At 44.5% G+C, this 27,500-nt stretch overlaps 1 protein-coding gene across 2 annotated transcripts in view; it reads right to left on the minus strand.

Moving 5' to 3' along the window:
• LOC109871657 (glutamate receptor ionotropic, delta-2) overlaps positions 1-27,500 on the minus strand; it is a 623,084-nt gene that overhangs the window by 515,049 nt on the left and 80,535 nt on the right. For both annotated transcript variants that reach the window (XR_004207889.1, XM_031817225.1), the window contains exon 2: positions 15,686-15,841. Coding sequence is in view for 1 of the 2 variants with exons in the window: in XM_031817225.1 (XP_031673085.1) it covers positions 15,686-15,841 (156 nt within the window). In the remaining variant the exon portion in view is untranslated. The remainder of the gene's footprint in view (positions 1-15,685; positions 15,842-27,500) is intronic.

Here is a 27,500-nt window from a genome sequence, read left to right on the forward strand (position 1 = left end):
CTGTAGCATTAGGCCAGGACCAAACACAGCAACCTGACTGTAGCATTAGGCCAGGACCAAACACAGCAACCTGGCAGTAGAATTAGGCCAGGACAAAACACAGCAACCTGGCAGTAGAATTAGGCCAGGACAAAACACAGCAACCTGGCAGTAGAATTAGGCCAGGACAAAACACAGCAACCTGGCAGTAGAATTAGGCCAGGACAAAACACAGCAACCTGGCAGTAGAATTAGGCCAGGACCAAACACAGCAACCTGGCAGTAGCATTAGGCCAGGACAAAACACAGCAACCTGGCAGTAGAATTAGGCCAGGACCAAACACAGCAACCTGGCAGTAGAATTAGGCCAGGACCAAACACAGCAACCTGGCAGTAGCATTAGGCCAGGACCAAACACAGCAACCTGACTGTAGCATTAGGCCAGGACCAAATACAGGAACCTGACTGTAGCATTAGGCCAGGACCAAACACAGCAACCTGACTGTAGCATTAGGCCAGAACCAAATACAGGAACCTGACTGTAGCATTAGGCCAGGACCAAATACAGGAACCTGACTGTAGCATTAGGCCAGGACCAAATACAGGAACCTGACTGTAGCATTAGGCCAGGACCAAACACAGCAACCTGGCAGTAGAATTAGGCCAGGACCAAAACACAGCAACCTGGCAGTAGAATTAGGCCAGGACCAAACACAGCAACCTGACTGTAGAATTAGACTAGTTTTTGCTCTGTCATTATGGGGTATTGGGTCTAGATTGATGAGGCAAAAAAATTATAATCATCCGTTTTAGGATAAGGCCGTAACGTAACTAAATGTGGAAAAAGTCAAGATGTCGGAATACTTTCCGAATGCACCGTTATTGATTAAAACACACTGTTTAGCAAAGAAGGTCTACAGTAGCCTCAACAGCACCTCTGTAGGGTAGCACCATGGTGTAGCTGGAGGACAGCTAGTTTCTGTCTTCCTCTGGGTACATTGACTTTAATACAACACCTAGGAGGCTCATGGTTCTCACCCTCTTCCATAGACTAACACAGTAATTATGACAACTTCCGGAGGACATCCTTCAACCTATCAGAGCTCATGCATGAACTGACATGTTGTATACCTAATCAAAGGATCAGAGAATGAATCTGTTTCGACTAATGATTACATCCTAGATCAGCTAGATGTAACCAAAGAGGCATTGAATGTGTCACTGTCTGTCATTACTAAAACTGTCGGCCTGTGCAACCTACGTTATAAACTTTCATTCTGTAGGCTAGGTTGTAGTAACACCATGATGGATATAGGGAACATTTGATTATTATGTAGTAGCCTAAACCCATCGACGTTGCATTGAACTGGGTGAATAGAATATTAAGGACTTCCTAATCTGAAACGGCACCGACCGCCCCTGGCAGACAGTATAAACTATACCTTACTCACAGTAACCCGTTATTTCAGCTATTATCCCCATAAAGGACATCCAACAGAGGAAGATAGAACACCATTAATGGTTCACAGTGAAAGCAGCCTCACACATTCCCTTCCAAAGCTGCTCTTCTGAATCTCTAATCCAACCCTGTCTCCTCTCCACTCCTCTCCTTTCCTCTCGCCTCCCCTTCTCCCCTCCTCTCCCTGGTCCTTATACCTGACCCCAAACCCCTTCCCACCTCCCTCTGGAGGTTGCCTGCTAAAAGCTGTAAATGGGAGCAGAGTGGTCAGTACCGTCCAGAAACAATGCCAGGCTAGATGGCTAGAATGAGTAAAAAGGGCTGCTGAGATCCTCAGTTACATGCATTTCCTACATGTTTCCTCCTCAGAAAACCTCTTCAGGAATAGCAGGAGTGTTGTCGCTTCAGCGGACCGATGGCAAGGGCCTAATGGTGTTATATGAAAACACGGGGCTCTTTTGTTCTACCGAATATATACATTGATGGAGGGAGGAGAGGGTTTTTTTAGTCGCAAGAAACTGAGAAAGTGAAATGTACTGTCCTGTTGTCCTATGTGTGAGAGCAGTCTTTAAAAACAGGCGTGCTGCCAGAAATTCTCTCCTCTGAGATAGTCTAACTTTTGAAGGCCATCTCAATTACAGTGTGTTAGCTGTACAAATATCATGATGAAACCCTATTCCTCAGACGTATTCCATGCTCAGAAAGCCTCATGCCATATGAAGGGCAAGCGAGGTTAACTGCTACCACTTGGTACTTGAAGTTTTTCATTAAAGCGCATCACACCTCTCTCCCGTTCACCCACTGACCCTCCCAAGGCCCAGAGGAACAGAGGAGAGATGAGCGTTGGATGTCGGATAACGAGAGCTAACTTACAGAGATTCTTCTTTTCATCATCTACTGTTTTCAGGTGTCATTTACAGTTGCCGTGTCAGTGAGATCACCGCGGTAACTCATGCCGCTGACTGACAGGCCGTTGCAGACGTCAACACCTGGGGGTTCTAATCGCTGCCTTGGTGATAGATGATATGCAGTTAGATAGCACAAAAGGGATGAGAGATCTGGAAAAGGGGGAGCATGGAGGAGAGAAAATGAGGGAAGGAAGTGGGGAGTCTTGTATCCTCCAATCAGAGAACGAAGTAGAAGGGTGGGCATTCATAAAACCAAAGAGGCCTTCCAATCACTTCCACAGATGGCACGAGTGAATAGGGCCCAGCTCTCCAACCTATTGGTAACTGTGTTGGGGTGAACAAGAGGTGCTCTGGCCATGAAAATCCACCACTACACTACCTCTCCTGGAATATTTTCTACAGGATGATCAATAGAAAGAAGAAGAATGTTTGGCGTGGATCGTTGTCGAACTTCTCACTCCTGACTTCTGCGGTCGGTGCAGACTGGATTGATCAATGGAGGAATCATTAGCCTGGCCTCAATATCTAGGATCCTGGAAGGGAGAGGCTCACTGTGAAGGAACAATGCCCAGAGGAGTGATAGGGCTCTGGGCGAGCAAGACAGCCAACATAGGGCTTGGAGGTAGCATCCTCCCCAGCCAGGTGCCCTGGGGAAGAGGGGTTTTCATACCTCCAGTAATGCCTGTCTGTGTGGGCCAGCTGAGCTCCTAACAAACTCACTGTCTGCAGAGATGAAGTGATCCTACCCAGGCGCTACCATTGAGGCAAACCAATCTCTCTGTGGGAGCATCAGTGAGGGCGCTTTTCGTAAAGAGTAGGGCACGAAATCATTACAATCCAGAAAATGATTCAAATCAATATGATAGTAGTAGCAGTAGGCTGATTTTTATTCTGCATCTGTGCGGAGGAGGTGGGGGCCCAGCACTGCTTAGCACAATCAGGTTCCCCCTCTGAAGAAAAGGGCTGGCTGGCTGCTAGGGAGCAGCTTATTCTACCGATCACAGCGGCTCAGGAAGATCAGGACAGAATAGTGTCATTATGGTGACAGGATGCATTAGGGTGATTCTGAAAGACCAAGATTGAGGTTAAAGAGGAAATCTGTGAAATAAATGAAAGTCATTATTTCTCCTCTGGCTGTGCATTGTGGGAAGGCACATTCCACAGAACAAGAGGCCAACCTCTAGCCCTCCAGGCGATTGGACCTTTTCCTTTCAGAGGACTGAAAGCTGTGTCTGCGCTTGGGACAATTACCACAAGGGAAGTAGAGAGGACTGCACACTCACAAACTCACACACACAGACTTGCACACACACGCACACACTAACATAGGCACGCACACACACATATGGACCTACACACACACACACACACACACACACACACACACACACACACACACACACACACACACACACACACACACACACACACACACACACACACACACACACACACACACACACACACACACACACACACACACTCTCACAGGAAGACAGGGAAGTGAGAAAACATAAATAGTTTGATGATCAAATTATTTATTGATGTTCACGCTTTAAATAGAGTTTAGAAAATGCTGTCTTCTAAAGTATTTTCATTTTGGCATCCTGAATGGTTACAGAGCTGTATACAGACCTGTTATGGGAGATTCTAATGGGCCTGTTCAGGGAGATTCTAATGGGCCTGTTAGGGGAGATTCTAATGGGCCTGTTCAGGGAGATTCTAATGGGCCTGTTAGGGGAGATTATAATGGGCCTGTTAGGGGAGATTATAATGGGCCTGTTCAGGGAGATTCTAATGGGCCTGTTAGGGGAGATTCTAATGGGCCTGTTACTGGAGATTCTAATGTACCTGTTAGGGGAAATTCTAATGGACTTGTTAGGGGAGATTCTAATGGGCCTGTTAGGGGAGATTCTAATGGGCCTGTTAGGGGAGATTCTAATGGGCATGTTAGGGGAGATTCTAATGGGCCCGTTACGGGAGATTCTAATGGGCCTGTTACTGGAGATTCTAATGTACCTGTTAGGGAGGATTCTAATGGGTCTGTTGGGGAATATTCTAATGAGAATGTTAGGGGAGATTCTAATAGACTTGTTAGGGGGGATTCTAATGGACTTGTTAGGGGAGATTCTAATGGACTTGTTAGGGGAGATTCTAATGCACTTGTTAGGGGAGATTCTAATGGACTTGTTAGGGGAGATTCTAATGGACTTGTTAGGGGAGATTCTAATGCACTTGTTAGGGGAGATTCTAATGGACTTGTTAGGGGAGATTCTAATGCACTTGTTAGGGGAGATTCTAATGGACCAAAACATTAAACCAGGGGAGCTTCTTTGGCCAGTCCTTGCATCATATTTGACTATACTATAAAACACACGTATTAAAGTGTTTTTTTTTTGTTGCCTGCCACAATTACATGGTTTCCCTGCAGCTTATTAATTTATTGGCCATTTTGTTAAGCCTCTCCCAACAAAAGAGCCAGATGGGTGGATTGTTTGCGGTTGAATTCTTTAATGAATGAGAGGTGGGATGCTGCAGTGGTCAGCGTTCCATCTGCTGCTTGGCAGAGGATCACAGTGTCAGAACAGCAGCCTGTGTAGCTTGAATCCCTGACGTGGCTGGCAAGACACATCGATCCTGGACATGGAGGGATAATAGGAGAACAAACAACATCCGCCTACTGTTTTTCACTTCAATGTATATGCTGCTATATCTCAGCATTGATGATTCTGATTGTTCGTATGATTATGTCATCATAATCGGGCTCTGCAGCTTTGCCGGGAACTTACAATGTCTTTGTGGTATAATGGGTAAGATCTGCACGGTAGGAGCCGTGACACGCACGGCGTGAGCAGGAAACCACAGCGCTCAATAGAGTTGCAGCCTACCGCGACCTGCTGTCTCACAGACATTCATAACTAAAGGAGCTTTTGTCCATCGTTTCTGGGAAAACCTGTCCGGTGCCCAGTTGCACGTTGAGGGGTTGCCAGACGCACCATTCCGAGGGCCAAGTTCCTCTGAGGAGTCATCGGGCCCCAGCAGAAGTGTTTCACCCAGCTGTCAGCTGCAGAATGCCATCATATCACTGCTTTATTACAAATGTCAGCCTCACCGCTGGAAACGCCCCCCATTGATTAGAGTCCGGATAATTGGACTGTGGCAATCCAGGCTGAATGCTGGCGTTTAGCTGGAGGGCTTTAGGCTGGAGGCAATGTGGGCTGATCGAAGAACAGCCAGGGAGGGGAGAGGATAGGGGAAATGGTATTTTGCATTACATTGCTTAGTAAGCCGAAACTCTACTGTAGATTCCTTTGAGGGTGTCACATAACAATACAATTACTAAATAAAATGTGTGTGAATCCCGATGTTGCCTCACCTCATCAGATCGCATTATCCTGTTGGGTATACCCCAGATCCCTCATCAATTATACAAATGGGCTGTTTAGAGCAGACGTTTGTTGTCTTAATCTGGAAGTCAATCAATGACACGTTCCAGATCAAATTTCGATCCTGTGATTTATTTCCTCCCAGCCACAAAAACAAACAAAAACACAATCATAACCCACGTCGAACTCTGCATCTTTTATAACTCAGAGAGGCATCATTTAGCAGTAAAATATTCATGGTTTTAAATATGCCTGCTATGGTACAAATCTCAGTTTGTTTTCTAAGAATGTGGTAAGGAACCCCACAGAGAGGCTAGAGAGTGAGACTGCAGAGATCTGTAGAGAACAATGCTCCTTCCTGTCCTATTGTTATCCAATCACAATCCCCTCCGTCCTGGCTGTTCGCTACTATAGCAACAACAATAAACTCAAACCTAAAGATATTCATCTCACCTCATTTTCACTTTTGCATCGCAGTCATTTTGATATTTGTGGTACTTTCAAGAAGCAGCATGTCATTAAAGTACATCATTTTAACTGTCAGTCAGACATTGACACCCTTCTTTCCCTCAAAAGTCACTCCCAAAAAGACCATGCAAAGTTGCCTTGCCAAGACACAGGTCCGTGTCAACTTGGTGTGTCACTGTGGAAACATGGAGTAGGAATGACTACATATCACTACATCTGAGAGGGAAGACGACAAGACAAGAACTCACTGTCACACTGCGAGCGGAGCCCCCACCCACCCTACCCACTCCACCCACCCACATGTGCTGTTATCCAATTACAGTCCCACTTACTGCTTTAATCAATATGATCCGTGAATGCAGCACGTGTACCTGTTCACTAATTAATCTGGTTACGGCAAGATGATGAGATAGAGTGTTGTGTCTAAACGTAAGTGACGGCAGCATAACATTGGCATTTAACAATGTTTTGCCTGCAAAGCGATGAGAACAGGTTGTGAGAACAGTAGCACATATCCTGCTCTCCATAGAATTTGAGCACCAGATGTACAATATCCCAGAGAACCCCTCCAGGCTGAAGTGGAACTACATGCAGACGGGTGAGCAAGAATCCATCTCCACGAGCATCTGGCTCGGGCGTCAGCAGCACAGATTGTGATGGGAGTTAGTCACATTTGTGATGGTTTAACGAGGACTGATGTTGATACTGAGAACGTCGCCTTGATCTCCTCTCGCCCGCCAATCCCTGTGAACGATCCTGGCAAATCATCCCTGCAAATCATCCCTGTGAACGATCCTGGCAAATCATCCCTGCAAATCATCCCTGTGAACGATCCTGGCAAATCATCCCTGTGAACGATCCTTGCAAATCATCCCTGTGAACGATCCTGGCAAATCATCCCTACAAATCATCCCTGTGAAAGATCCTGGCAAATCATCCCTGTGAACGATCCTGGCAAATCATCCCTGCAAATCATCACTGTGAACGATCCTGGCAAATCATCCCTGCAAATCATCCCTGCAATCTAGATGTGAATAGATAGTTGATAGTTGGACTAAAGACGACCCATTCCTCCCTCATTCCTCGTGTCCTTAATGTGGACAGTGATGTGTGGCGCCTGGTCTTAATGTGGACAGTGATGTGTAGTGTCTGGTGTTAATGTGGACAGTGATGTGTAGTGCCTGGTCTTAATGTGGACAGTGATGTGTGGTGCCTGGCCTTAATCTGGACACTGATGTGTGGTGCCTGGTCTTAATGTGGACAGTGATGTGTAGCGCCTGGTCTTAATGTGGACAGTGATGTGTGGTGCCTGGTCTTAATCTGGACAGTGATGTGTAGTGCCTGGTCTTAATGTGGACAGTGATGTGTAGTGCCTGGTCTTAATGTGGAAAGTGATGTGTGGTGCCTGGCCTTAATCTGGACACTGATGTGTGGTGCCTGGTCTTAATGTGGACAGTGATGTGTAGTGCCTGGTCTTAATGTGGACAGTGATGTGTAGTGCCTGGTCTTAATGTGGAAAGTGATGTGTGGTGTCTGGTCTTAATGTGGACAGTGATGTGTAGTGCCTGGTCTTAATCTGGACAGTGATGTGTAGTGCCTGGTCTTAATCTGGACACTGATGTGTGGTGTCTGGTCTTAATGTGGACAGTGATGTGTGGTGCCTGGTCTTAATCTGGACAGTGATGTGTAGTGCCTGGTCTTAATCTGGACACTGATGTGTGGTGTCTGGTCTTAATGTGGACAGTGATGTGTGGTGCCTGGTCTTAATGTGGACAGTGATGTGTGGTGCCTGGTCTTAATGTGGACAGTGATGTGTGGCCTTCATGTTCTATGTGTTTTCTACAGTGGAATGCATTTCTTTCCAGCTCTAACCCCATACATCAATGATTTCGCGCTTGCTGCTGGTGATTCTCTGATCCACCTCTACGCAGACAACACCATTCTCTATACTTCTGGCCCGTCCTTGGACACTGTGCTATCTAACCTCCAGACGAGCTTCAATCCCATACAACACTCCTTCCGTGGCCTCCAACTGCTCTTAAATGCAAGTAAAACTAAATGCATGCTCTTCAACCGATCGCTGCCCGCACCTGCCCGCCTGTCCAACATCACTACTCTGGACGGCTCTGACTTAGAATCTGTGGACAACTACAAATACCTAGGTGTCTGATTAGACTGTAAACTCTCCTTCCAGACTCACATTAAGCATCTCTAATCCAAAATTAAATGTAGAATCGGCTTCCTATTTCGCAACAAAGCATCCTTCACTCATGCTGCCAAACATACCCTCGATGTCATTTACAAAATAGCCTCCAACACTCTACTCAACAAATTGGATGCAGTTTATCATAGTTCCATCTGTTTTGTCACCAAAGCCCCATATTCTACCCACCACCGGGACCTGTATACTCTCGTTGGCTGGCCCTTGCTTCATATTCGTAGCCAAACCCACTGGCTCCAGGTCATCTTTACGTCTTTGCTAGGTAAAGCCCCGCCTTATCTCAGCTCACTGGTCACCATAGCAGCACCCACCTGTAGCACACGCTCCAGCAGGTATTTCACTGGTCACCCCCAAAGCCAATTCCTCATTTGGCCGCCTTTCCTTCCAGTTCTCTGCTGCCAATGACTGGAACGAACTGAAAAAATCACTGAAGCTGGAGACTCATATCTCCCTCACTAACTTTAAACATCAACTGTCAGAGCAGCTTACAGACCATTGCACCTGTACACAGCCCATCTGTAAATAGCCCACCCAACTACCTCATCCCCATATTGTTACTATTATTTTTTTGCTCCTTTGCACCCCAGTATCTCTACTTGCACATTCCTCTTCTGCGCATCTATCACTCCAGTGTTTAATTGCTGAATTCTAATTATTTCATCACTATGGCCTATTTATTGCCTTACCTCCCTAATCTTACTTCATTTGCATACACTGTATATAGACTTTCCTTTTGTGTTATTGACTTTGCCTTTGTATATTCCATGTGTAACTCTGTGTTGTTGTTTGTGTCTCACTGCTTTGCTTTGTCTTGGCCAAGTCGCAGTTGTAAATGAGAGCCTGTTCTGAACTAGCTTCCCTGGTTAAATTAAGGTGAAATTTTAAAATGGAAAAAACTACGTAGTAATCAATAAGATATAAAACAAAGAAATGAGAAGAACACTATAAGTAGATAAGAATACTTTATACCTGGTCAATTCCAAGACCATATTTACAATGTTCAGGATACTGGATCGATAGAGGTAGATATGTATAGTGGTAAGGTGACTAGGCTTCAGGATATATGACAAACAGAGTGGAAGCAGCGTATATGATGATTGTACGTGAGTGGTTGTGTGTAGAGTCAGTATAAATGTATGTGCATATTATGTGTGTGTGTGTGTTGGAGTATCAGTGTGTGTAATGTGTGTGTTGGAGTATCAGTGTGTGTAATGTGTGTGTTGGAGTATCAGTGTGTGTAATGTGTGTGTTGGAATATCAGTGTGTGTAATGTGTGTGTTGGAGTATCAGTGTGTGTAGGGCCCTGTCAGTGAGCATAGAGACTGCAAAAAAAAAAAAAAAAAAAATACAAAGGTCAACTCAGATAGTCTGTATAGCCATTTAGTTGGCTATTTACTTAGCTATTTACTTAGCTATTTACTTAGCTATTTACTTAGCTATTTAGCAGTCTTATGGCATGGGAGATAGAAGCTGTTCAGGAGCCTGTTGGTGTCAGACTTAATGCACCGGTACCGCTTGCGGAAACAGATAGAACAGTCCATGGCTTGGGTGGTTTAATGATTTTCAGGGCCTTCCTTTCACACCGACTGACATAGAGGTCCTGGATGGCAGGGAGCTCGGCCCCAGTGATGTATTGGGCTGTCCGTACCACCCTCTGTAGGTCCATGCTATCGAGGGTAGTGTTATTGCCATACCAAGCAGTGATGCAGTCAGTCAAGATGCTCTCAATGGTACCGCTGTAGATCCTATTGAGGATTTGAGGGCCCATGCCAAACTTTTTCGTGCCTTATTCGACAGTGCGTGTGTGTGTGTGGGCCATTTTAAGTTCTTAGTACATCATCCCAGACACCCAAGATCCCCCCCCCCCCGTTTCCTATAGTCCACGATCATCTCCTTGATCTTACTGTCGTCAAAAGGTTGTTGTTCTGGCCCCATACTGCCAAGTCACTGATCTCCTCCCTGTAGGCTGTCTCATCGTCGCCAGTGATCAGGCCTACCACCGTCATGTAGTCAGCAAACTAGATGACGGTATTGGAATCGTATGTGGCCATGCAGTCATGGGTGAACAGGGCGTACAGGAGGGGACTAAGCACACACCCCTGTGGGGCCACCGTGTTGAGGGTCAGTGTGGTAGAGGTGATGTCTACCTTCACCACCTGGGGTCGGCCCGTCAGGTTGTCCAGGATCCAGTTGCAGAGGGAAGTGTTTAGTCCCAGGGTCATAAGCTTGGTGACAAGCTTGGAGGGGACCAATGGGGTTGAACACTGAGCAGTAGTCAATGAACAGAAATATCACATACACTACATGACCAAAGGTATGCGGACACCTGCTCGTTAAACATCTCATTCCAAAATCTTAAGCATTAACATGGAGTTGGTCCCTCTTGCTACTAGAACAGCGTCCACTCTTCAGGAACGCTTTCCACTAGATGTTGGAAGTGGTTGGAACTTGCTTCCATTCAGCCACAAGCGCATTAGTGAGGTCAGGCACTGATGTTTGGCGATTAGGCCTGGCTCGCTGTCAGCGTTCAAATTCATCCCAAAGGTGTCAGATGGGGTTGAGCTCAGGGCTCTTTGCAGGCCAGTCAAGTTCTTCCACACCGATCTCAACAAACCATTTCTGTATGGATCTCGCTTTGTGTTAACTGCCTTGTTCAGTTGCAGGACAACATATGTTTTACCTTGTCAGCTCTGGGATTTGATCTTACAGAAGTCCAACACTAACCACTAGGCTACCTGCCGGCAGAGTTGATTCCCTAAGTTCAATACATTTTTGAATATAGTTGAATTCCATTTTAAAGTCTGGTTTCCATGATTCCGTTCGTGTTCTCCGCAACACAGATTTCATAGGGCCCTACAACTCAACTCTGCCATTGTATGTTTGTGCTGTGTGTGTAGTATGTGTTTGTGGTGTGTGTGTGTAGTGCGTGTGGTGTGTGTGTGTGTGTGTGTGTGTGTGTGTGTGTGTGTGTGTGTGTGTGTGTGTGTGTGTGTGTGTGTGTGTGTGCTTGTTCATTTGTGTGAGATGAAAAGATGCTCAGTGATGACATAACTTCTTGTCCCCTTTCGTTGACTTTGTTCCGTCTTTGCAGTTTGAGATGACAGCAAAGCAACAGGGCTCCTTTTCTTCCATCTCATTCAGAATAATTGCTCAGCTCCACTGCCAAGCTTATAACAGGACATGTCAGACGCACAGAGAGCATTGTAGTGGAGACTCACTGTGTAAACCCAGCTTATAACAGGACATGTCAGATGCACAGAGAGCCTTGTAGTGGAGACTCACTGTGTAAACCCAGCTTATAACAGGACATGTCAGATGCACAGAGAGCATTGTAGTGGAGACTCACTGTGTAAACCCAGCTTATAACAGGACATGTCAGACGCACAGAGATCATTGTAGTGGAGACTCACTGTGTTAACCAAGCTTATAACAGGACATGTCAGACACACAGTGAGCATTGTAGTGGAGACTCACTGTGTAAACCCAGCTTATAACAGGACATGTCAGACGCACAGAGAGCATTGTAGTGGAGACTCACTGTGTAAACCCAGCTTATAACAGGACATGTCAGACGCACAGAGAGCATTGTAGTGGAGACTCACTGTGTAAACCAAGCTTATAACAGGAAATGTCAGACACAAAGAGAGCATTGTAGTGGAGACTCACTGTGTTAACCAAGCTTATAACAGGACATGTCAGACACACAGATAGCATTGTAGTGGAGACTCACTGTGTAAACCCAGCTTATAACAGGACATGTCAGACGCACAGAGAGCATTGTAGTGGAGACTCACTGTGTAAACCAAGCTTATAACAGGACATGTCAGACACACAGAGGGCATTGTAGTGGAGACTCACTGTGTAAACCCAGCTTATAACAGGACATGTCAGACACACAGAGAGCATTGTAGTGGAGACTCACTGGATAAACCCAGGCAGATGGTAGAAGCTAAGTCCCAGGTTGGGAATAAACACTCCTTTGTAATGTTATGCCAGGGTTTAGCAACAAGTTCTGTCAGTGTGAAAAAGGCAAGTGCTGAGCATAGCGATTAGTCACTGCTAAGAGCCGTGTTAAGACCTTTTTGTGAATAGTATCAGATTCATCAAAGTAGTGTACATGCCTATGTTTACATGGAGGTATCCAGGTACTCTATGTATTGCATAAAACACTGACATGAATCAAGGTGTGTTATTTTCCAATGCAAAGTTTATTATTTACAATTCTAAATGAAAAGCAGTCCTGTAATAAGTTATCTTCACATCAGTGCATCTGCACGAAGAGGTGCCTTCTAGTAATATATCAATCCACATCATAACATTTCACGCCACAACAAGAAATGTGGTTGATGAAGCCTTTTTTAAATTAGAAAAGCAAATTGTGCTTTCTTAATGTTGTACGAAGAGCAACAGAATAACAGATGTTTTGATACAATGGAAGACATAGATCCTTCCAGGAGTTTATGATAATGAGCTGACCCCAGAACACATGTCATGTATTCAGTAATATCACTATCCAGTCTGACCCCAGAACACATGTCATGTATTCAGTAATATCACTATCCAGTCTGACCCCAGAACACATGTCATGTATTCAGTAATATCACCATACAGTCTGACCCCAGAACACATGTCGTGTATTCAGGAATATCATTATCCAGTCTGACCCCAGAACACATGTCATGTATTCAGTAATATCACCATCCAGTCTGATCCCAGAACACATGACATGTATTCAGTAATATCACTATCCAGTCTGACCCAGAACACATGTCATGTATTCAGTAATATCACTATCCAGTCTGACCCCAGAACACATGTCATGTATTCAGTAATATCACCATCCAGTCTGACCCCAGAACACATGTCATGTATTCAGTAACATCACTATCCAGTCTGACCCCAGAACACATGTCATGTATTCAGAAATATCACTACTTCAAAGACGATAGAGCATCTTAGGTACAGATGCCCCAGAGAGGCTTGAACCAAAGCACCAGTAGTAACTACTAGGCTCCTAGATGGCAATACACTGCACATCTGGCACCCTCCACAAATAACTAGTGTCCATTAAGTAAACATGTTCCAACTAGACTTCATCCTTGAGTTCATATTTCTCAGGCTAGGGATCTAAAAGAGTTGAGTTATTACCGACGACAACATGACGTGATGCTAGGAGCTTGTTACGTCAGTGGTTTTATGTCAGTTGGAAAGGAAGGGATCTATTTTAAACTATATAAAACTATACTACTATATATAGAAATATGTCTCTTTTTTTCTGTATGTAATATTATTTGTTTAGTAAAAAGCGAGAGCTGGCTAGTAGAGGTTGTGACTAACGGCGAGTAAACTCTAGGCTATGGTGTAGGAATAAAGAGAGTCATAATTTATACAAGCTATAAGCTCCCAGTAATGTATTGGGTAAATAAACTATTGGGTAATGAACTAATGGAGAAATTATCGGTCAATGAAATCATGATATCATTCTAGAGAGGAATTAATTTATATTTTGTGCCACATATCGCTGCATGTTTTAGCAGGTATCTCCACACCTGTGCATGTTTTAGCAGGTATCTCCACACCTCTCCATGTTTTAGCAGGTATCTTCACATCTCTGCATGTTTTAGCAGGTATCTCCACCCCTCTACATGTTTTAGCAGGTATCTCCACACCTCTCCATGTTTTAGCAGGTATCTCCACACCTCTACATGTTTTAGCAGGTATCTCCACATCTCTGCATGTTTTAGCAAGTATCTCCACCCCTCTACATGTTTTAGCAGGTATCTCCACCCCTCTACATGTTTTAGCAGGTATCTCCACCCCTCTACATGTTTTAGCAGGTATCTCCACATCTCTGCATGTTTTAGCAGGTATCTCCACATCTCTGCATGTTTTAACAGGTATCTCCACATCTCTGCATGTTTTAACAGGTATCTCCACCCCTCTACATGTTTTAGCAGGTATCTCCACCCCTCTACATGTTTTAGCAGGTATCTCCACCCCTCTACATGTTTTAGCAGGTATCTCCACCCCTCTACATGTTTTAGCAGGTATCTCCACATCTCTGCATGTTTTAGCAGGTATCTCCACATCTCTGCATGTTTTAACAGGTATCTCCACACCTCTACATGTTTTAGCAGGTATCTCCACCCCTCTACATGTTTTAGCAGGTATCTCCACCCCTCTACATGTTTTAGCAGGTATCTCCACACCTCTACATGTTTTAGCAGGTATCTCCACATCTCTGCATGTTTTAGCAGGTATCTCCACATCTCTGCATGTTTTAACAGGTATCTCCACATCTCTGCATGTTTTAACAGGTATCTCCACCCCTCTACATGTTTTAGCAGGTATCTCCACACCTCTACATGTTTTAGCAGGTATCTCCACATCTCTGCATGTTTTAACAGGTATCTCCACACCTCTACATGTTTTTAACAAATATCTCAGAATACAAATGCCATCGATGATATCAGCTTAACTAATTGTTAGTGGTGTTTTGGGTAATAATACTATTAAAACATATTTTGAGAAATATTGGAAGGATATAAACCAAAATGGTGACCCTTTTAATTAAAGCTGATAGTATTCAGAATACTACAGTGCATATCAACGGTGATTGACATATAACCGGTAAAGTACAGTGGAATTCAATAGACTCCTTTTTCAGGTGCTTAAATCTTCAACTAAAATTACAAAAGATTTACAATGTGAAATCATATCTTTGTTTTTAACCTTTGATAAACCGATTGGTTCGAGCCCTCAATGCTGATTGGCTGACAGACGTGGTATGGCCCCAAACATATTTTTACTGCTTTAATAACATTGGTAATCAGTTTATAATAGCAATAAGGCACCTTGGGGGTTTGTGGTATATTTCCAATATACCACGGCTAAGGGCTGTGTCCAGGCACTCAGCGTTGCGTTGTGCATAAGAACAATCATTAGCTGTGGTATATTGGCCATATACCACACCCCCTCGGGCCTTATTGGTTAAATATAGTGCTATTCAGTTCAGTGTGTCATTGCCCCAAGGTTGGGGTTGAAAATAGAGGGCTTTTAAGATGGATTAATGTTGGTTCCTTTCAGTACTGTGCAAGGCTGAAGCATACCCAAAGCCAACGGCTCCGCAACTCCACAGAAAGAAAAACCATGCTGAGTAGGCGAGGGAAAATAATGGAATTTGCCAGACTCCTCTGGCCTCGCTAAGGTTGAGATGGGCAGGTGGAGGGGTGAGAGTGAGGGTGAGGGCAGATTAAGGCCTTACCTTCCTGGACTGCCTGGAAAGGGTTGTTCCCATCCACAAACTCCACAGAGATGGTGATCTTCTCAGTCTCCAGGATCTCATTGTTGAGGTTGAGGTCCGCCACGGCCATGCGGAACACCTCGTCGTCCTTCCTGGCAGACTCATCAAAGATGGCCCCTATGGAGAGAGAGGGGGAGAAGGGTTGAGAGAAGGAGAGAGACCGGGGGGTACAAAGAGAGAAGGAGAGAGAAAGAAGGAAAGCGGGAGGAAGGACAATGTTGAGGGATCATCGTGACTAAGGAAATAATCAAGCAAGACTCTTAGGTCTCATACTGTATATGTAACTACAATCAATAGAAATCAATAGAACCAATAGAAATCAAAAGAACCAATAGAACCAATAGAAATCAAAAGAACCAAAAGAACCAATAGAAATCAATAGAACCAATAGAAATCAATGGAACCAAAATACACTACCATTCAAAAGTTTGGAGTCACTCAGAAATGTCCTTGTTTTGTTGTAAATTACTATTGTAGCTGGCAATATCTGAATATCTACATAGGCGTACAGAGGCCCATTATCAGTAACCATCACTCCTGTCTTCCAATGGCATGTTGTGTTAGCATTTTAAAAGGATAATTGATCATTAGAAAACCCTTTTTCAATTATGTTAGCACAACTGAAAACTGTTGTTCTGATTAAAGAAGCAATAAAACTGGCCATCTTTATACTAGATAGACTTTAGACTAGTATCTGGAGCATCAGCATTTGTGGGTTCGATTACAGGATCAAAAAAGCCAGAAACAAATAACTTTCTTCTGAAACTTCTGAAAGTCTATTCTTGTTCTGAGAAATGAAGGCTATTCCATGCGAGAAATTGCCAAGAAACTGAAGATCTCATACAACGCTGTCTACTACTCCCTTCACAGAACAGAGCAAACTGGCACTAACCAGGATAGAAAGAGGAGTGGGAGGCCTCGGTGCACAACTGAGCAAGAGGACAAGTACATTAGAGTGTCTAGTTTGAGAAACAGACACCTCACAAGTCCTAAACTGGCAGCTTCATTAAATAGTACCCACAAAACACCAGTCACAACGTCAACAGTGAAGACAGTGATTCCGGGATGCTGGCCTTCTAGGCAGAGTTCCTCTGTCCTGTGTTCTTTTGCTCATCTTAATCTTTTATTTTTATTGGCCAGTCTGAGATAAGGCTTTTTCTTTGCAACTCTGCCTAGAAGACCAGTATCCCGGAGTATCCCGGAGTCGCCTGGTTAGCCAGCTAACCAGCGGGTATGCTAGCGGTCTTCAGCTAACCGGTCATCAGCTAACCTGTAGTTCGGAAAGCTCTCGCCTGTTCGTACAACGCGACTCTAACCAGAGCATAACGGACCTATTTATTTTTCATCCCCGGATTCATCCCCGGATTCCCACCGCAAACGGAACATCTTTCAGCTGGATTTTTCAGCAACTAGCTATCTAGCTAAACCGCAACCCCGGATTACTCCTGGCTAGCGTTTCCACCCACTTAGCTTGAAGCTAGCCCGGCCGTAGCACCTGTGCTACCACCGTAGCATACTCCTGAGCTACAATACCCGGGCCCACGACCGGTCTATCGATGTCATCGCATGAAGAGGAATAAACAGACTCACCCCATCGCGACGTCCCCCAAAGGCTAACTCTCTAGCCCTCACTATCTCCCTGCTTGCTAATCCGGCCTGCTAACTGCTAGCTTGTCCAGCTCCGGTCCGCTAACTGCTACCTTGTCTAGCCCGGGCCTACAAACTGTTAGCTTGTTAGCACAGGCCTGCTAACCGCCTGAATCGCCGCGTCCCAAACGCTCACCAGACCCATTTACTTTCTATCTCTTTTGACTTTTAATTTGTTTATACCTTCCGGAAACCTGCCTCAACCAATGTGATACGGAATCGCTATAATTTTTTTATTTTTAGAACACACTCAAGAACCTCCAGAAGCTAACCAGCTAACTAGCTACAAGCTATTTAGTCATTGTTAGTTTTTTAAAACCTGGATAACACTCGCCAGTCCAGCTTCCCTGCCCCATCCACCGCTGCCCCCTGGACACTGATCTCTTGGCTACATAGCTGATGCACGCTGGACTGTCCATTAATCACGGTACTCCATTCTGCTTGTTTGTTTTATCTGTTGGCCCCATTGCCTAGTCTACGCCATTTTACCTGCTGTTGTTGTGCTAGCTGATTAGCTGTTGTCTCACCTACTGTTTTAGCTAGCTTTCCCAATTCAACACCTGTGATTACTGCATGCCTCGCTGTATGTTTCTCTCAAAAGTCAATATGCCTTGTATACTGTTGTTCAGGTTAGTTATCATTGTTTTAGTTCACAATGGAGCCCCTAGTTCCACTCTTCATGCCCCTGATAACTCCTTTGTCCCACCTCCCACACATGCGGTGACCTCACCCATTACTACCAGCATGTCCAGAGATACAACCTCTCTCATCATCACCCAGTGCCTGGGCTTACCTCCGCTGTACCCGCACCCCACCATACCCCTGTCTGCGCATTATGCCCTGAATATATTCTACCATGCCCAGAAACCTGCTCCTCTTATTCTCTGTCCCCAACGCTCTAGGCGACCAGTTTTGATAGCCTTTAGCCGCACCCTCATACTACTCCTTCTCTGTTCCGCGGGTGATGTGGAGGTAAACCCAGGCCCTGCATGTCCCCAGGCACCCTCATTTGTTGACTTCTGTGATCGAAAAAGCCTTGGTTTCATGCATGTCAACATCAGAAGCCTCCTCCCTAAGTTTGTTTTACTCACTGCTTTAGCACACTCTGCTAACCCTGATGTCCTTGCTGTGTCTGAATCCTGGCTCAGGAAGGCCACCAAAAATTCAGAGATTTCCATACCCAACTATAACATCTTCCGTCAAGATAGAACTGCCAAAGGGGGAGGAGTTGCAGTTTACTGCAGAGATAGCCTGCAAAGTAATGTCATACTTTCCAGGTCCATACCCAAACAGTTCGAACTACTAATTTTGAAAATTACTCTCTCCAGAAATAAGTCTCTCACGGTTTCCGCCTGCTACCGACCCCCCTCAGCTCCCAGCTGTGCCCTGGACACCATTTGTGAATTGATCGCCCCCCATCTAGCTTAAGAGTTTGTTCTGTTAGGTGACCTAAACTGGGATATGCTTAACACCCCGCCAGTCCTACAATCTAAGCTAGATGCCCTCAATCTCACACAAATCATCAAGGAACCCACCAGGTACAACCCTAACTCTGTAAACAAGGGCACCCTCATAGACGTCATCCTGACCAACTGGCCCTCCAAATACACCTCCGCTGTCTTCAACCAGGATCTCAGCGATCACTGCCTCATTGCCTGTATCCGCTACGGAGCCGCAGTCAAACGACCACCCCTCATCACTGTCAAACGCTCCCTAAAACACTTCTGTGAGCAGGCCTTTCTAATCGACCTGGCCCGGGTATCCTGGAAGGACATTGACCTCATCCCGTCAGTTGAGGATGCCTGGTCATTCTTTAAAAGTAACTTCCTCACCATTTTAGATAAGCATGCTCCGTTCAAAAAATGCAGAACTAAGAACAGATACAGCCCTTGGTTCACCCCAGACCTGACTGCCCTCGACCAGCACAAAAACATCCTGTGGCGGACTGCAATAGCATCGAATAGTCCCCGTGATATGCAACTGTTCAGGGAAGTCCGGAACCAATACACGCAGTCAGTCAGGAAAGCTAAGGCCAGCTTCTTCAGGCAGAAGTTTGCATCCTGTAGCTCCAACTCCAAAAAGTTCTGGGACACCGTGAAGTCCATGGAGAACAAGAGCACCTCCTCCCAGCTGCCCACTGCACTGAGGCTAGGTAACACGGTCACCACTGATAAATCCATGATTATCGAAAACTTCAATAAGCATTTCTCAACGGCTGGCCATGCCTTCCGCCTGGCTACTTCAACCTCGGCCATAGCTCCGCCCCCCCCGCAGCTCCTCGCCCAAGCCTCTCCAGGTTCTCCTTTAACCAAATCCAGATAGCAGATGTTCTGAAAGAGCTGCAAAACCTGGACCCGTACAAATCAGCTGGGCTTGACAATCTGGACCCTCTATTTCTGAAACTATCTGCCACAATTGTCGCAACCCCTATTACCAGCCTGTTCAACCTCTCTTTCATATCGTCTGAGATCCCCAAGGATTGGAAAGCTGCCGCAGTCATCCCCCTCTTCAAAGGGGGAGACACCCTGGACCCAAACTGTTACAGACCTATATCCATCCTGCCCTGCCTATCTAAGGTCTTCGAAAGCCAAGTCAACAAACAGGTCACTGACCATCTCGAATCCCACCGTACCTTCTCCGCTGTGCAATCTGGTTTCCGAGCCGGTCATGGGTGCACCTCAGCCACACTCAAGGTACTCAACGATATCATAACTGCCATCGATAAAAGACAGTACTGTGCAGCCGTCTTCATCGACCTTGCCAAGGCTTTCGAATCTGTCAATCACCATATTCTTATCGGCAGACTCAGGAGCCTCGGTTTTTCGGATGACTGCCTTGCCTGGTTCACCAATTACTTTGCAGACAGAGTTCAGTGCGTCAAATCGGAGGGCATGCTGTCTGGTCCTCTGGCAGTCTCTATGGGGGTGCCACAGGGTTCAATTCTCGGGCCGACTCTTTTCTCTGTGTATATCAATGATGTTGCTCTTGCTGCGGGCGATTCCCTGATCCACCTCTACGCAGACGACACCATTCTATATACTTTCGGCCCGTCTTTGGACACTGTGCTATCTAACCTCCAAACAAGCTTCAATGCCATACAACACTCCTTCCGTGGCCTCCAACTGCTCTTAAACGCTAGTAAAACCAAATGCATGCTTTTCAACCGGTCGCTGCCTGCACCCGCATGCCCGACTAGCATCACCACCCTGGATGGTTCCGACCTAGAATATGTCTATAAGTACCTAGGTGTCTGGCTAGACTGCAAACTCTCCTTCCAGACTCATATCAAACATCTCCAATCGAAAATCAAATCAAGAGTCGGCTTTCTATTCCGCAACAAAGCCTCCTTCACTCACGCCGCCAAGCTTACCCTAGTAAAACTGACTATCCTACCGATCCTCGACTTCGGCGATGTCATCTACAAAATGGCTTCCAACACTCTACTCAGCAAACTGGATGCAGTTTATCACAGTGCCATCCGTTTTGTCACTAAAGCACCTTATACCACCCACCACTGCGACTTGTATGCTCTAGTCGGCTGGCCCTCGCTACATATTCGTCGCCAGACCCACTGGCTCCAGGTCATCTACAAGTCCATGCTAGGTAAAGCTCCGCCTTATCTCAGCTCACTGGTCACGATGGCAACACCCATCCGTAGCACGCGCTCCAGCAGGTGTATCTCACTGATCATCCCTAAAGCCAACACCTCATTTGGCCGCCTTTCGTTCCAGTACTCTGCTGCCTGTGACTGGAACGAATTGCAAAAATCGCTGAAGTTGGAGACTTTTATCTCCCTCACCAACTTCAAACATCAGCTATCTGAGCAGCTAACCGATCGCTGCAGCTGTACATAGTCTATTGGTAAATAGCCCACCCTTTTTCACCTACCTCATCCCCATACTGTTTTTATTTATTTACTTTTCTGCTCTTTTGCACACCAATATCTCCACCTGTACATGACCATCTGATCATTCATCACTCCAGTGTTAATCTGCAAAATTGTAATTATTTGCCTACCTCCTCATGCCTTTTGCACACATTGTATATAGACTCCCCCTTTGTTTTCTACTGTGTTATTGACTTGTTAATTGTTTACTCCATGTGTAACTCTTTGTTGTCTGCTCACACTGCTATGCTTTATCTTGGCCAGGTCGCAGTTGCAAATGAGAACTTGTTCTCAACTAGCCTACCTGGTTAAATAAAGGTTAAATAAAATAAAATAAAAAAACTGTTGACGTTGAGAGGAAACGGAAAGTATGCCAGAGTCAATGGATGGATACAATACAGGGAACAAACCACCTACATGGTGCAGGAATCCAAATAAATCCATCAGATTACCACCTGCAGCTTTTCTATATATATACAGTATATATATATACTGTATATCTTCTTCTGGCCATGCATTTCCTCTCTGGTTGTTGCCTGCAGCAAGTAACTGTTTAAAACCGCTCACTGAAGCAATGCTAAATGCAGTTTGCTTACCAGCAAATAGTCCTCATTTAGAAATAGATGGTGTGTATGATACGGATTGGTGATTCATACAGTAAACTGACCAATTTGGAGCTATGCTCACATTTTGGGGCCGAGTGCAGGTCAGTGTGATATTTGTTCACACTCTTCGCTGACCTATCAGATCATCAAGTAAATGGTGCTAGAAGGACCGTGGGAAACTACATCGACCATTGAGACAATACAGGTAACATCCATTATGAACTATAAAACACATTGAGGGACAAAGTCAGTCCTTGTATTTGTATTTATTACGGACCGCCATTAGTTCCTGCCAAGGCAGCAGCTACACTTCCTGGGGTCCAAACAAGATTAAGGCGATTACATCACAAAATAAAACAGTACACAACACATTATTACACACTACTCTACCACAACATATCTACAATACAACACATTATTACACACTACTCTACCACAACATATCTACAATACAACACATTATTACACACTACTCTACCACAACATATCTACAATACAACACATTATTACACACTACTCTACCACAACATATCTACAATACAACACATTATTACACACTACTCTACCACAACATATCTACAATACAACACATTATTACACACTACTCTACCACAACATATCTACAATACAACACATTATTACACACTACTCTACCACTACATATCTACAAAACAACACATTATTACACACTACTCTACCACAACATATCTACAATACAACCCATTATTACACACTACTCTACCACTACATATCTACAATACAACACATTATTACACACTACTCTACCACTACATATCTACAATACAACACATTATTACACACTACTCTACCACTACATATCTACAATACAACACATTATTACACACTACTCTACCACTACATATCTACAATACAACACATTATTACCCCACTACATATCTACAATACAATACATTATTACCCACTACTCTACCACTACATATCTACAATACAACACATCATTACCCAACTACATATCTACAATACAATACATTATTACCCACTACTCTACCACAACATACAGTATCTACAAAACAAAATCCATAACACAGCAATATAACAATAATGCAATGTACTTGTGTGTAGATTCCATGTGTTAGCATGTGTTTCATTTAAAATCTGATTTGCATGAGTTACTGTTTGCATGAGGTACTTGATGTGGAGTAATGTTCAACATAGTCATGGCGCTATGTCAGGGGTGGGCAGCTCCAGTCCTCTGGGACCTGATTGGTGTCACACTTTTTCTCCATCCCCAGCAAACACAGCTGATTAATCACATTACATTCTAAACTGAAGATCATGATTAGGTGATTATTGGAGTCAGGTGTGTTAGCTGGGGCTGGGGCAAAACTGTGACACCAATCAAGCCCCTGAGGATTGGAATTGCCCAACCCTGCTCTATATAGTACTGTGTGCTTCCCATAGTTTGATATGCACTTGGGGACTGTGAATAGTCCTCTGGTGGCATGTCCTGTGGGGTATGCATGGGTGCCTGAGCTGTGCGCTAGTCGTTTAAACAGACAACTCGGTGCGCTTTAAACATGTCAATACCTCTCACAAACGCAAATAGTGACGCAGTCAATCTCTCTTCTACTTTGAGCCAGGAGAAATGTACATGTATCTTATTGATGTTACCTCTTGGTGTACATTTACAGGCCAGCCGTGCTGCTCTGGTCTGAGCCAGCTGTAATATCCCTCTTTGTGGCACTTCATGATATGACTGGGCATCAGTCCAAGTGAGACCGGAATAGGGTCTGTGTGACTTGTTTTGTTGATAGCAAAGTCAAGAAAGCAGAGCAGTGCTATGTTATTGACAGACCTCTTCCCATCTTAGCTACCATTGTATCAATATTTTTATGAGCAAGCAGTTTAGACTCCTCAACTTGCTCAATTTCCACATTATTCTATAAAATATTTAGATGGGGTTCAGGGTTTAGTGAATGATTTGTCCCAAATACAATCTTTTAACTTTTTTAAATATTTAGGACTAGCTTATTTCTTGCCACCCATTCTGAAACTGACTGCAGATCTTTGTTAAGTGTTTCAGTGATTTCACTTGCTGTGGTAACTGATGTGTATAGTTTTGAGTCATTAGCATACATAGACACACAGGCCAGTGGCAGGTCATTAGTAAAGATTGAAAAAAGTAAGGGGCCTAGAGTGCTGCCCTGGGGAATGCCCGACACTACCTGGATTATGTTGGAGAGGCTTCCATTAAAGACCACCCTCTGTGTTCTGACAGGCAACAGGCAACTCTCGATCCATGATATAGCAGGGGAGGTAAAGCTATAACACATACGTTTTTCCAGCAGCACATAATGATTGATAATGTTAAAAGCTGCACTGAAGTCTAACAAAATAGCTCCCACAATATTCTTATTATAATTTTATTTCAGTCAATCATCAGTCATTTGTGTAAGTGTTGTGCATGTTGAATGCCCTTCCCTATAAGCATGCTGAAAGTATGTTGTTCATCCGTTTACTGTGAAATAGCATTGCATCTGGTCAAATAATGTTTTTCTCCAAAGGTTTACCTAGGGTTGGTAACAAGCTGATTGGTTGGCTGTTTCAGACAGTAAAGGGTGCTTTGCTATTCTTGAATAGAGGAATGACTTTTGCTTCCCTCCAGGCCTGAGGGCACACACTTTTCTGTAGGCCTAGATTGAAGAGAGTGGCAATATAGTTTACTATCATCTTCAGTCATTTTCCATCCAAGTTGTCAGACCCAGATGGCTTGTCATTGTTGACAGACAACAAAATATTCACTTTACGGAATTCAAAATTATAACGCTTGTCTTTCATAATTAAGTCAGTTACGCATGTTCAGAATTTGTTCTTGGCATCTCATGCCTAAGTTTGCTAATCTTGCCAATGAAAACATCATGAAAGTAGTTGGCCTGAGTTTTGTGATGAATGAGCCATCTGATTCAATGAATGATGGAGCTCTTTGCCTTTTTGCCCAAAATGTCATTTAACGTGTTCCAATGTATTATGACTTTATATTAATTCATCTTTGTTTCATAGTGTAGTTTCTTCTTTTAGTTTAGTTAAGTCACATGCTTTCTCAATTTACAGCACCTTTGCCAATGGGCTGTGCAGCCAGACTTATTTGCTATTCCTTTTGCCTAATCTCTCTCAAACATACAATTTTTCAAATCCTCGTCAATCCATGGGGATTTAACAGTTTTACAGTCATTTTCTTAATGGGTGCATGCTTATTAGTAATTGGAATAAGCAATTTAATAAATGCGTCAAGTGCAGCGTCTGGTTGATCCTCATTACACAGCACAGACCAGCAAATATTCGTTACATCTTCAACATCGGGGCTCCCGAGTGGCGCAGCGGTCTAAGGTATTGCATCTGTGTGCTAGAGGAATCACTACAGACCCTGGTTCAATTCCAGACTGTACACAACCGGCCATGATTGGGAGTCCTGTAGGGCGGTGCACAATTTGGCCGGGGTAGGCCGTCATTGTAAATAACAATTTGTTCTTAACTGACTTGCCTAGTTATATAAAAAATATTTTTTTAAATATGAATCACTACAAAACCTCTTGTATGATCCCCAATACACTATATTAGGCCCAGCCTTTGGAACTTTGGTTTTCCTAGATATGGCAACTATATGGCTACTATATTATGATCACTAGTTCCGATGGATGTGGATGCTGCTTTAAAGCAGATTTCTGCAGCATTAGTAAAGATTGTTGTAATCGGTGAATAGGCCTACCACCATTGTGTTGTCAGCAAACTTAATGATGGATTAATGATGGAGTTGTGTGCGGCCACACAGTCATGGGTGAACATGGAGTACAGGAGGGATCTAAACACACAACTCTGAGGGACCCCAATGTTGCCTACCCTCACCACCAAGGGACGGCACATTAGGAGGGAAGTGTTCAGTCACGGGGTCCTTAACTTGGTGATGAGCTTAGAGGGTACTATTTTTGTATTTATTTTTTTATATATTTTTTTTACCTTTATTTAACTAGGCAAGTCAGTTAAGAACAAATTCTTATTTTCAATGACGGCCTAGGAACAGGTCTTCAGGTCCTGTTGATAGGATAATCTCGAACGGGGCTCATCCAGTTTGTTTTCCAGTGATTGTAAGTTTGTCAGTAGAATGGAGGGTAGAGGCGGTTTACGTACTCCCAGACTTAGTTTTGTCAGGGTGCCCACACGTCGACCTCTCTTACTCTGTGGGCGTACCCTTCTTCTTATCCAAGTCTCGGGGATTAGGGCCTGTTCCAGGTTGAGCAGTATGTCCCGAGCCTCCGACTCATTGAAGTAGAAATCTTCATCCAAATGAAGGTTAGTGATCGCTGTTCTGTCTAGAAGCTCTTTTCGGTCATAGGAAAAGACGGCGGAAACATTATGTACAACCAAAAGTTAAGCTCAGCAAAAAAATATATAATCAAATAGCAAAATTGGTCAGGAGCCTGTAAAACGACCGCTATCCATTGCAGCGCTATTCTGGGTGTCATATGTCATTGATCCCTCTGTGATTGTGGTGTTATGTCTCACTGGTTGTACAGTAGTATGATCATTCTACTATTAAATATCAGAGGTTACAGGGATATGATCAAACGACAGCCTGGTAAAAACAATGACTTCAAAGCCCTGCGAACACCGTCAGGACTTTTACAAGACACATCGTCCTCCCAACCATCAGCAATGCAATCACTTTGTCTCCAATCCTCTGCAAACACATAATAATAGCTCTTTTATCTAGGCCCCGGAACTGAGTTGCCATAGAAACCAATTTCAAGGAGGAGGCTTTAAAACACACTAAAGTAATTGTCTAGTGTTTCCAGATTTCTATGAAATATGACCTATAATTAATTACAATATGAGTAAAGTAGTTTTTCTTACGAAAAGTGTTAATTAAGTATGTAAAAAAGAAGCTCTTCTGTGTTGGAATTGAGTGGGCGTACCCCAACAACAGAATGGTGTGGGCGTACCCCAACAACAGAATGGTGTGGGGATACCCCAACAACAGAATGGTGTGGGCGTACCCCAACAACAGAATGGTGTGGGTGTACCCAACAACAGAATGGTGTGGGCGTACCCCAACAACAGAATGGTGTGGGCGTACCCCAACAACAGAATGGTGTGGGCGTACCCCAACAACAGAATGGTGTGGGCGTACCCCAACAACAGAATGGTGTGGGCGTACCCCAACAACAGAATGGTGTGGGCGTACCCCAACAACAGAATGGTGTGGGCGTACCCCAACAACAGAATGGTGTGGGCGTACCCCAACATCAGAATGGTGTGGGTGTACCCAACAACAGAATGGTGTGGGCATAACCCAACAACAGAATGGTGTGGGCGTACCCCAACAACAGAATGGTGTGGGCGTACCCCAACAACAGAATGGTGTGGGCGTACCCCAACAACAGAATGGTGTGGGTGTACCCAACAACAGAATGGTGTGGGCGTACCCCAACAACAGAATGGTGTGGGTGTACCCAACAACAGAATGGTGTGGGTGTACCCAACAACAGAATGGTGTGGGCGTACCCCAACAACAGAATGGTGTGGGTGTACCCAACAACAGAATGGTGTGGGTGTACCCAACAACAGAATGGTGTGGGCGTACCCCAACAACAGAATGGTG

Source organism: Oncorhynchus kisutch, linkage group LG3, assembly GCF_002021735.2.
Source record: "Oncorhynchus kisutch isolate 150728-3 linkage group LG3, Okis_V2, whole genome shotgun sequence".
Classification (NCBI taxonomy): Eukaryota; Metazoa; Chordata; class Actinopteri; order Salmoniformes; family Salmonidae; genus Oncorhynchus; species Oncorhynchus kisutch.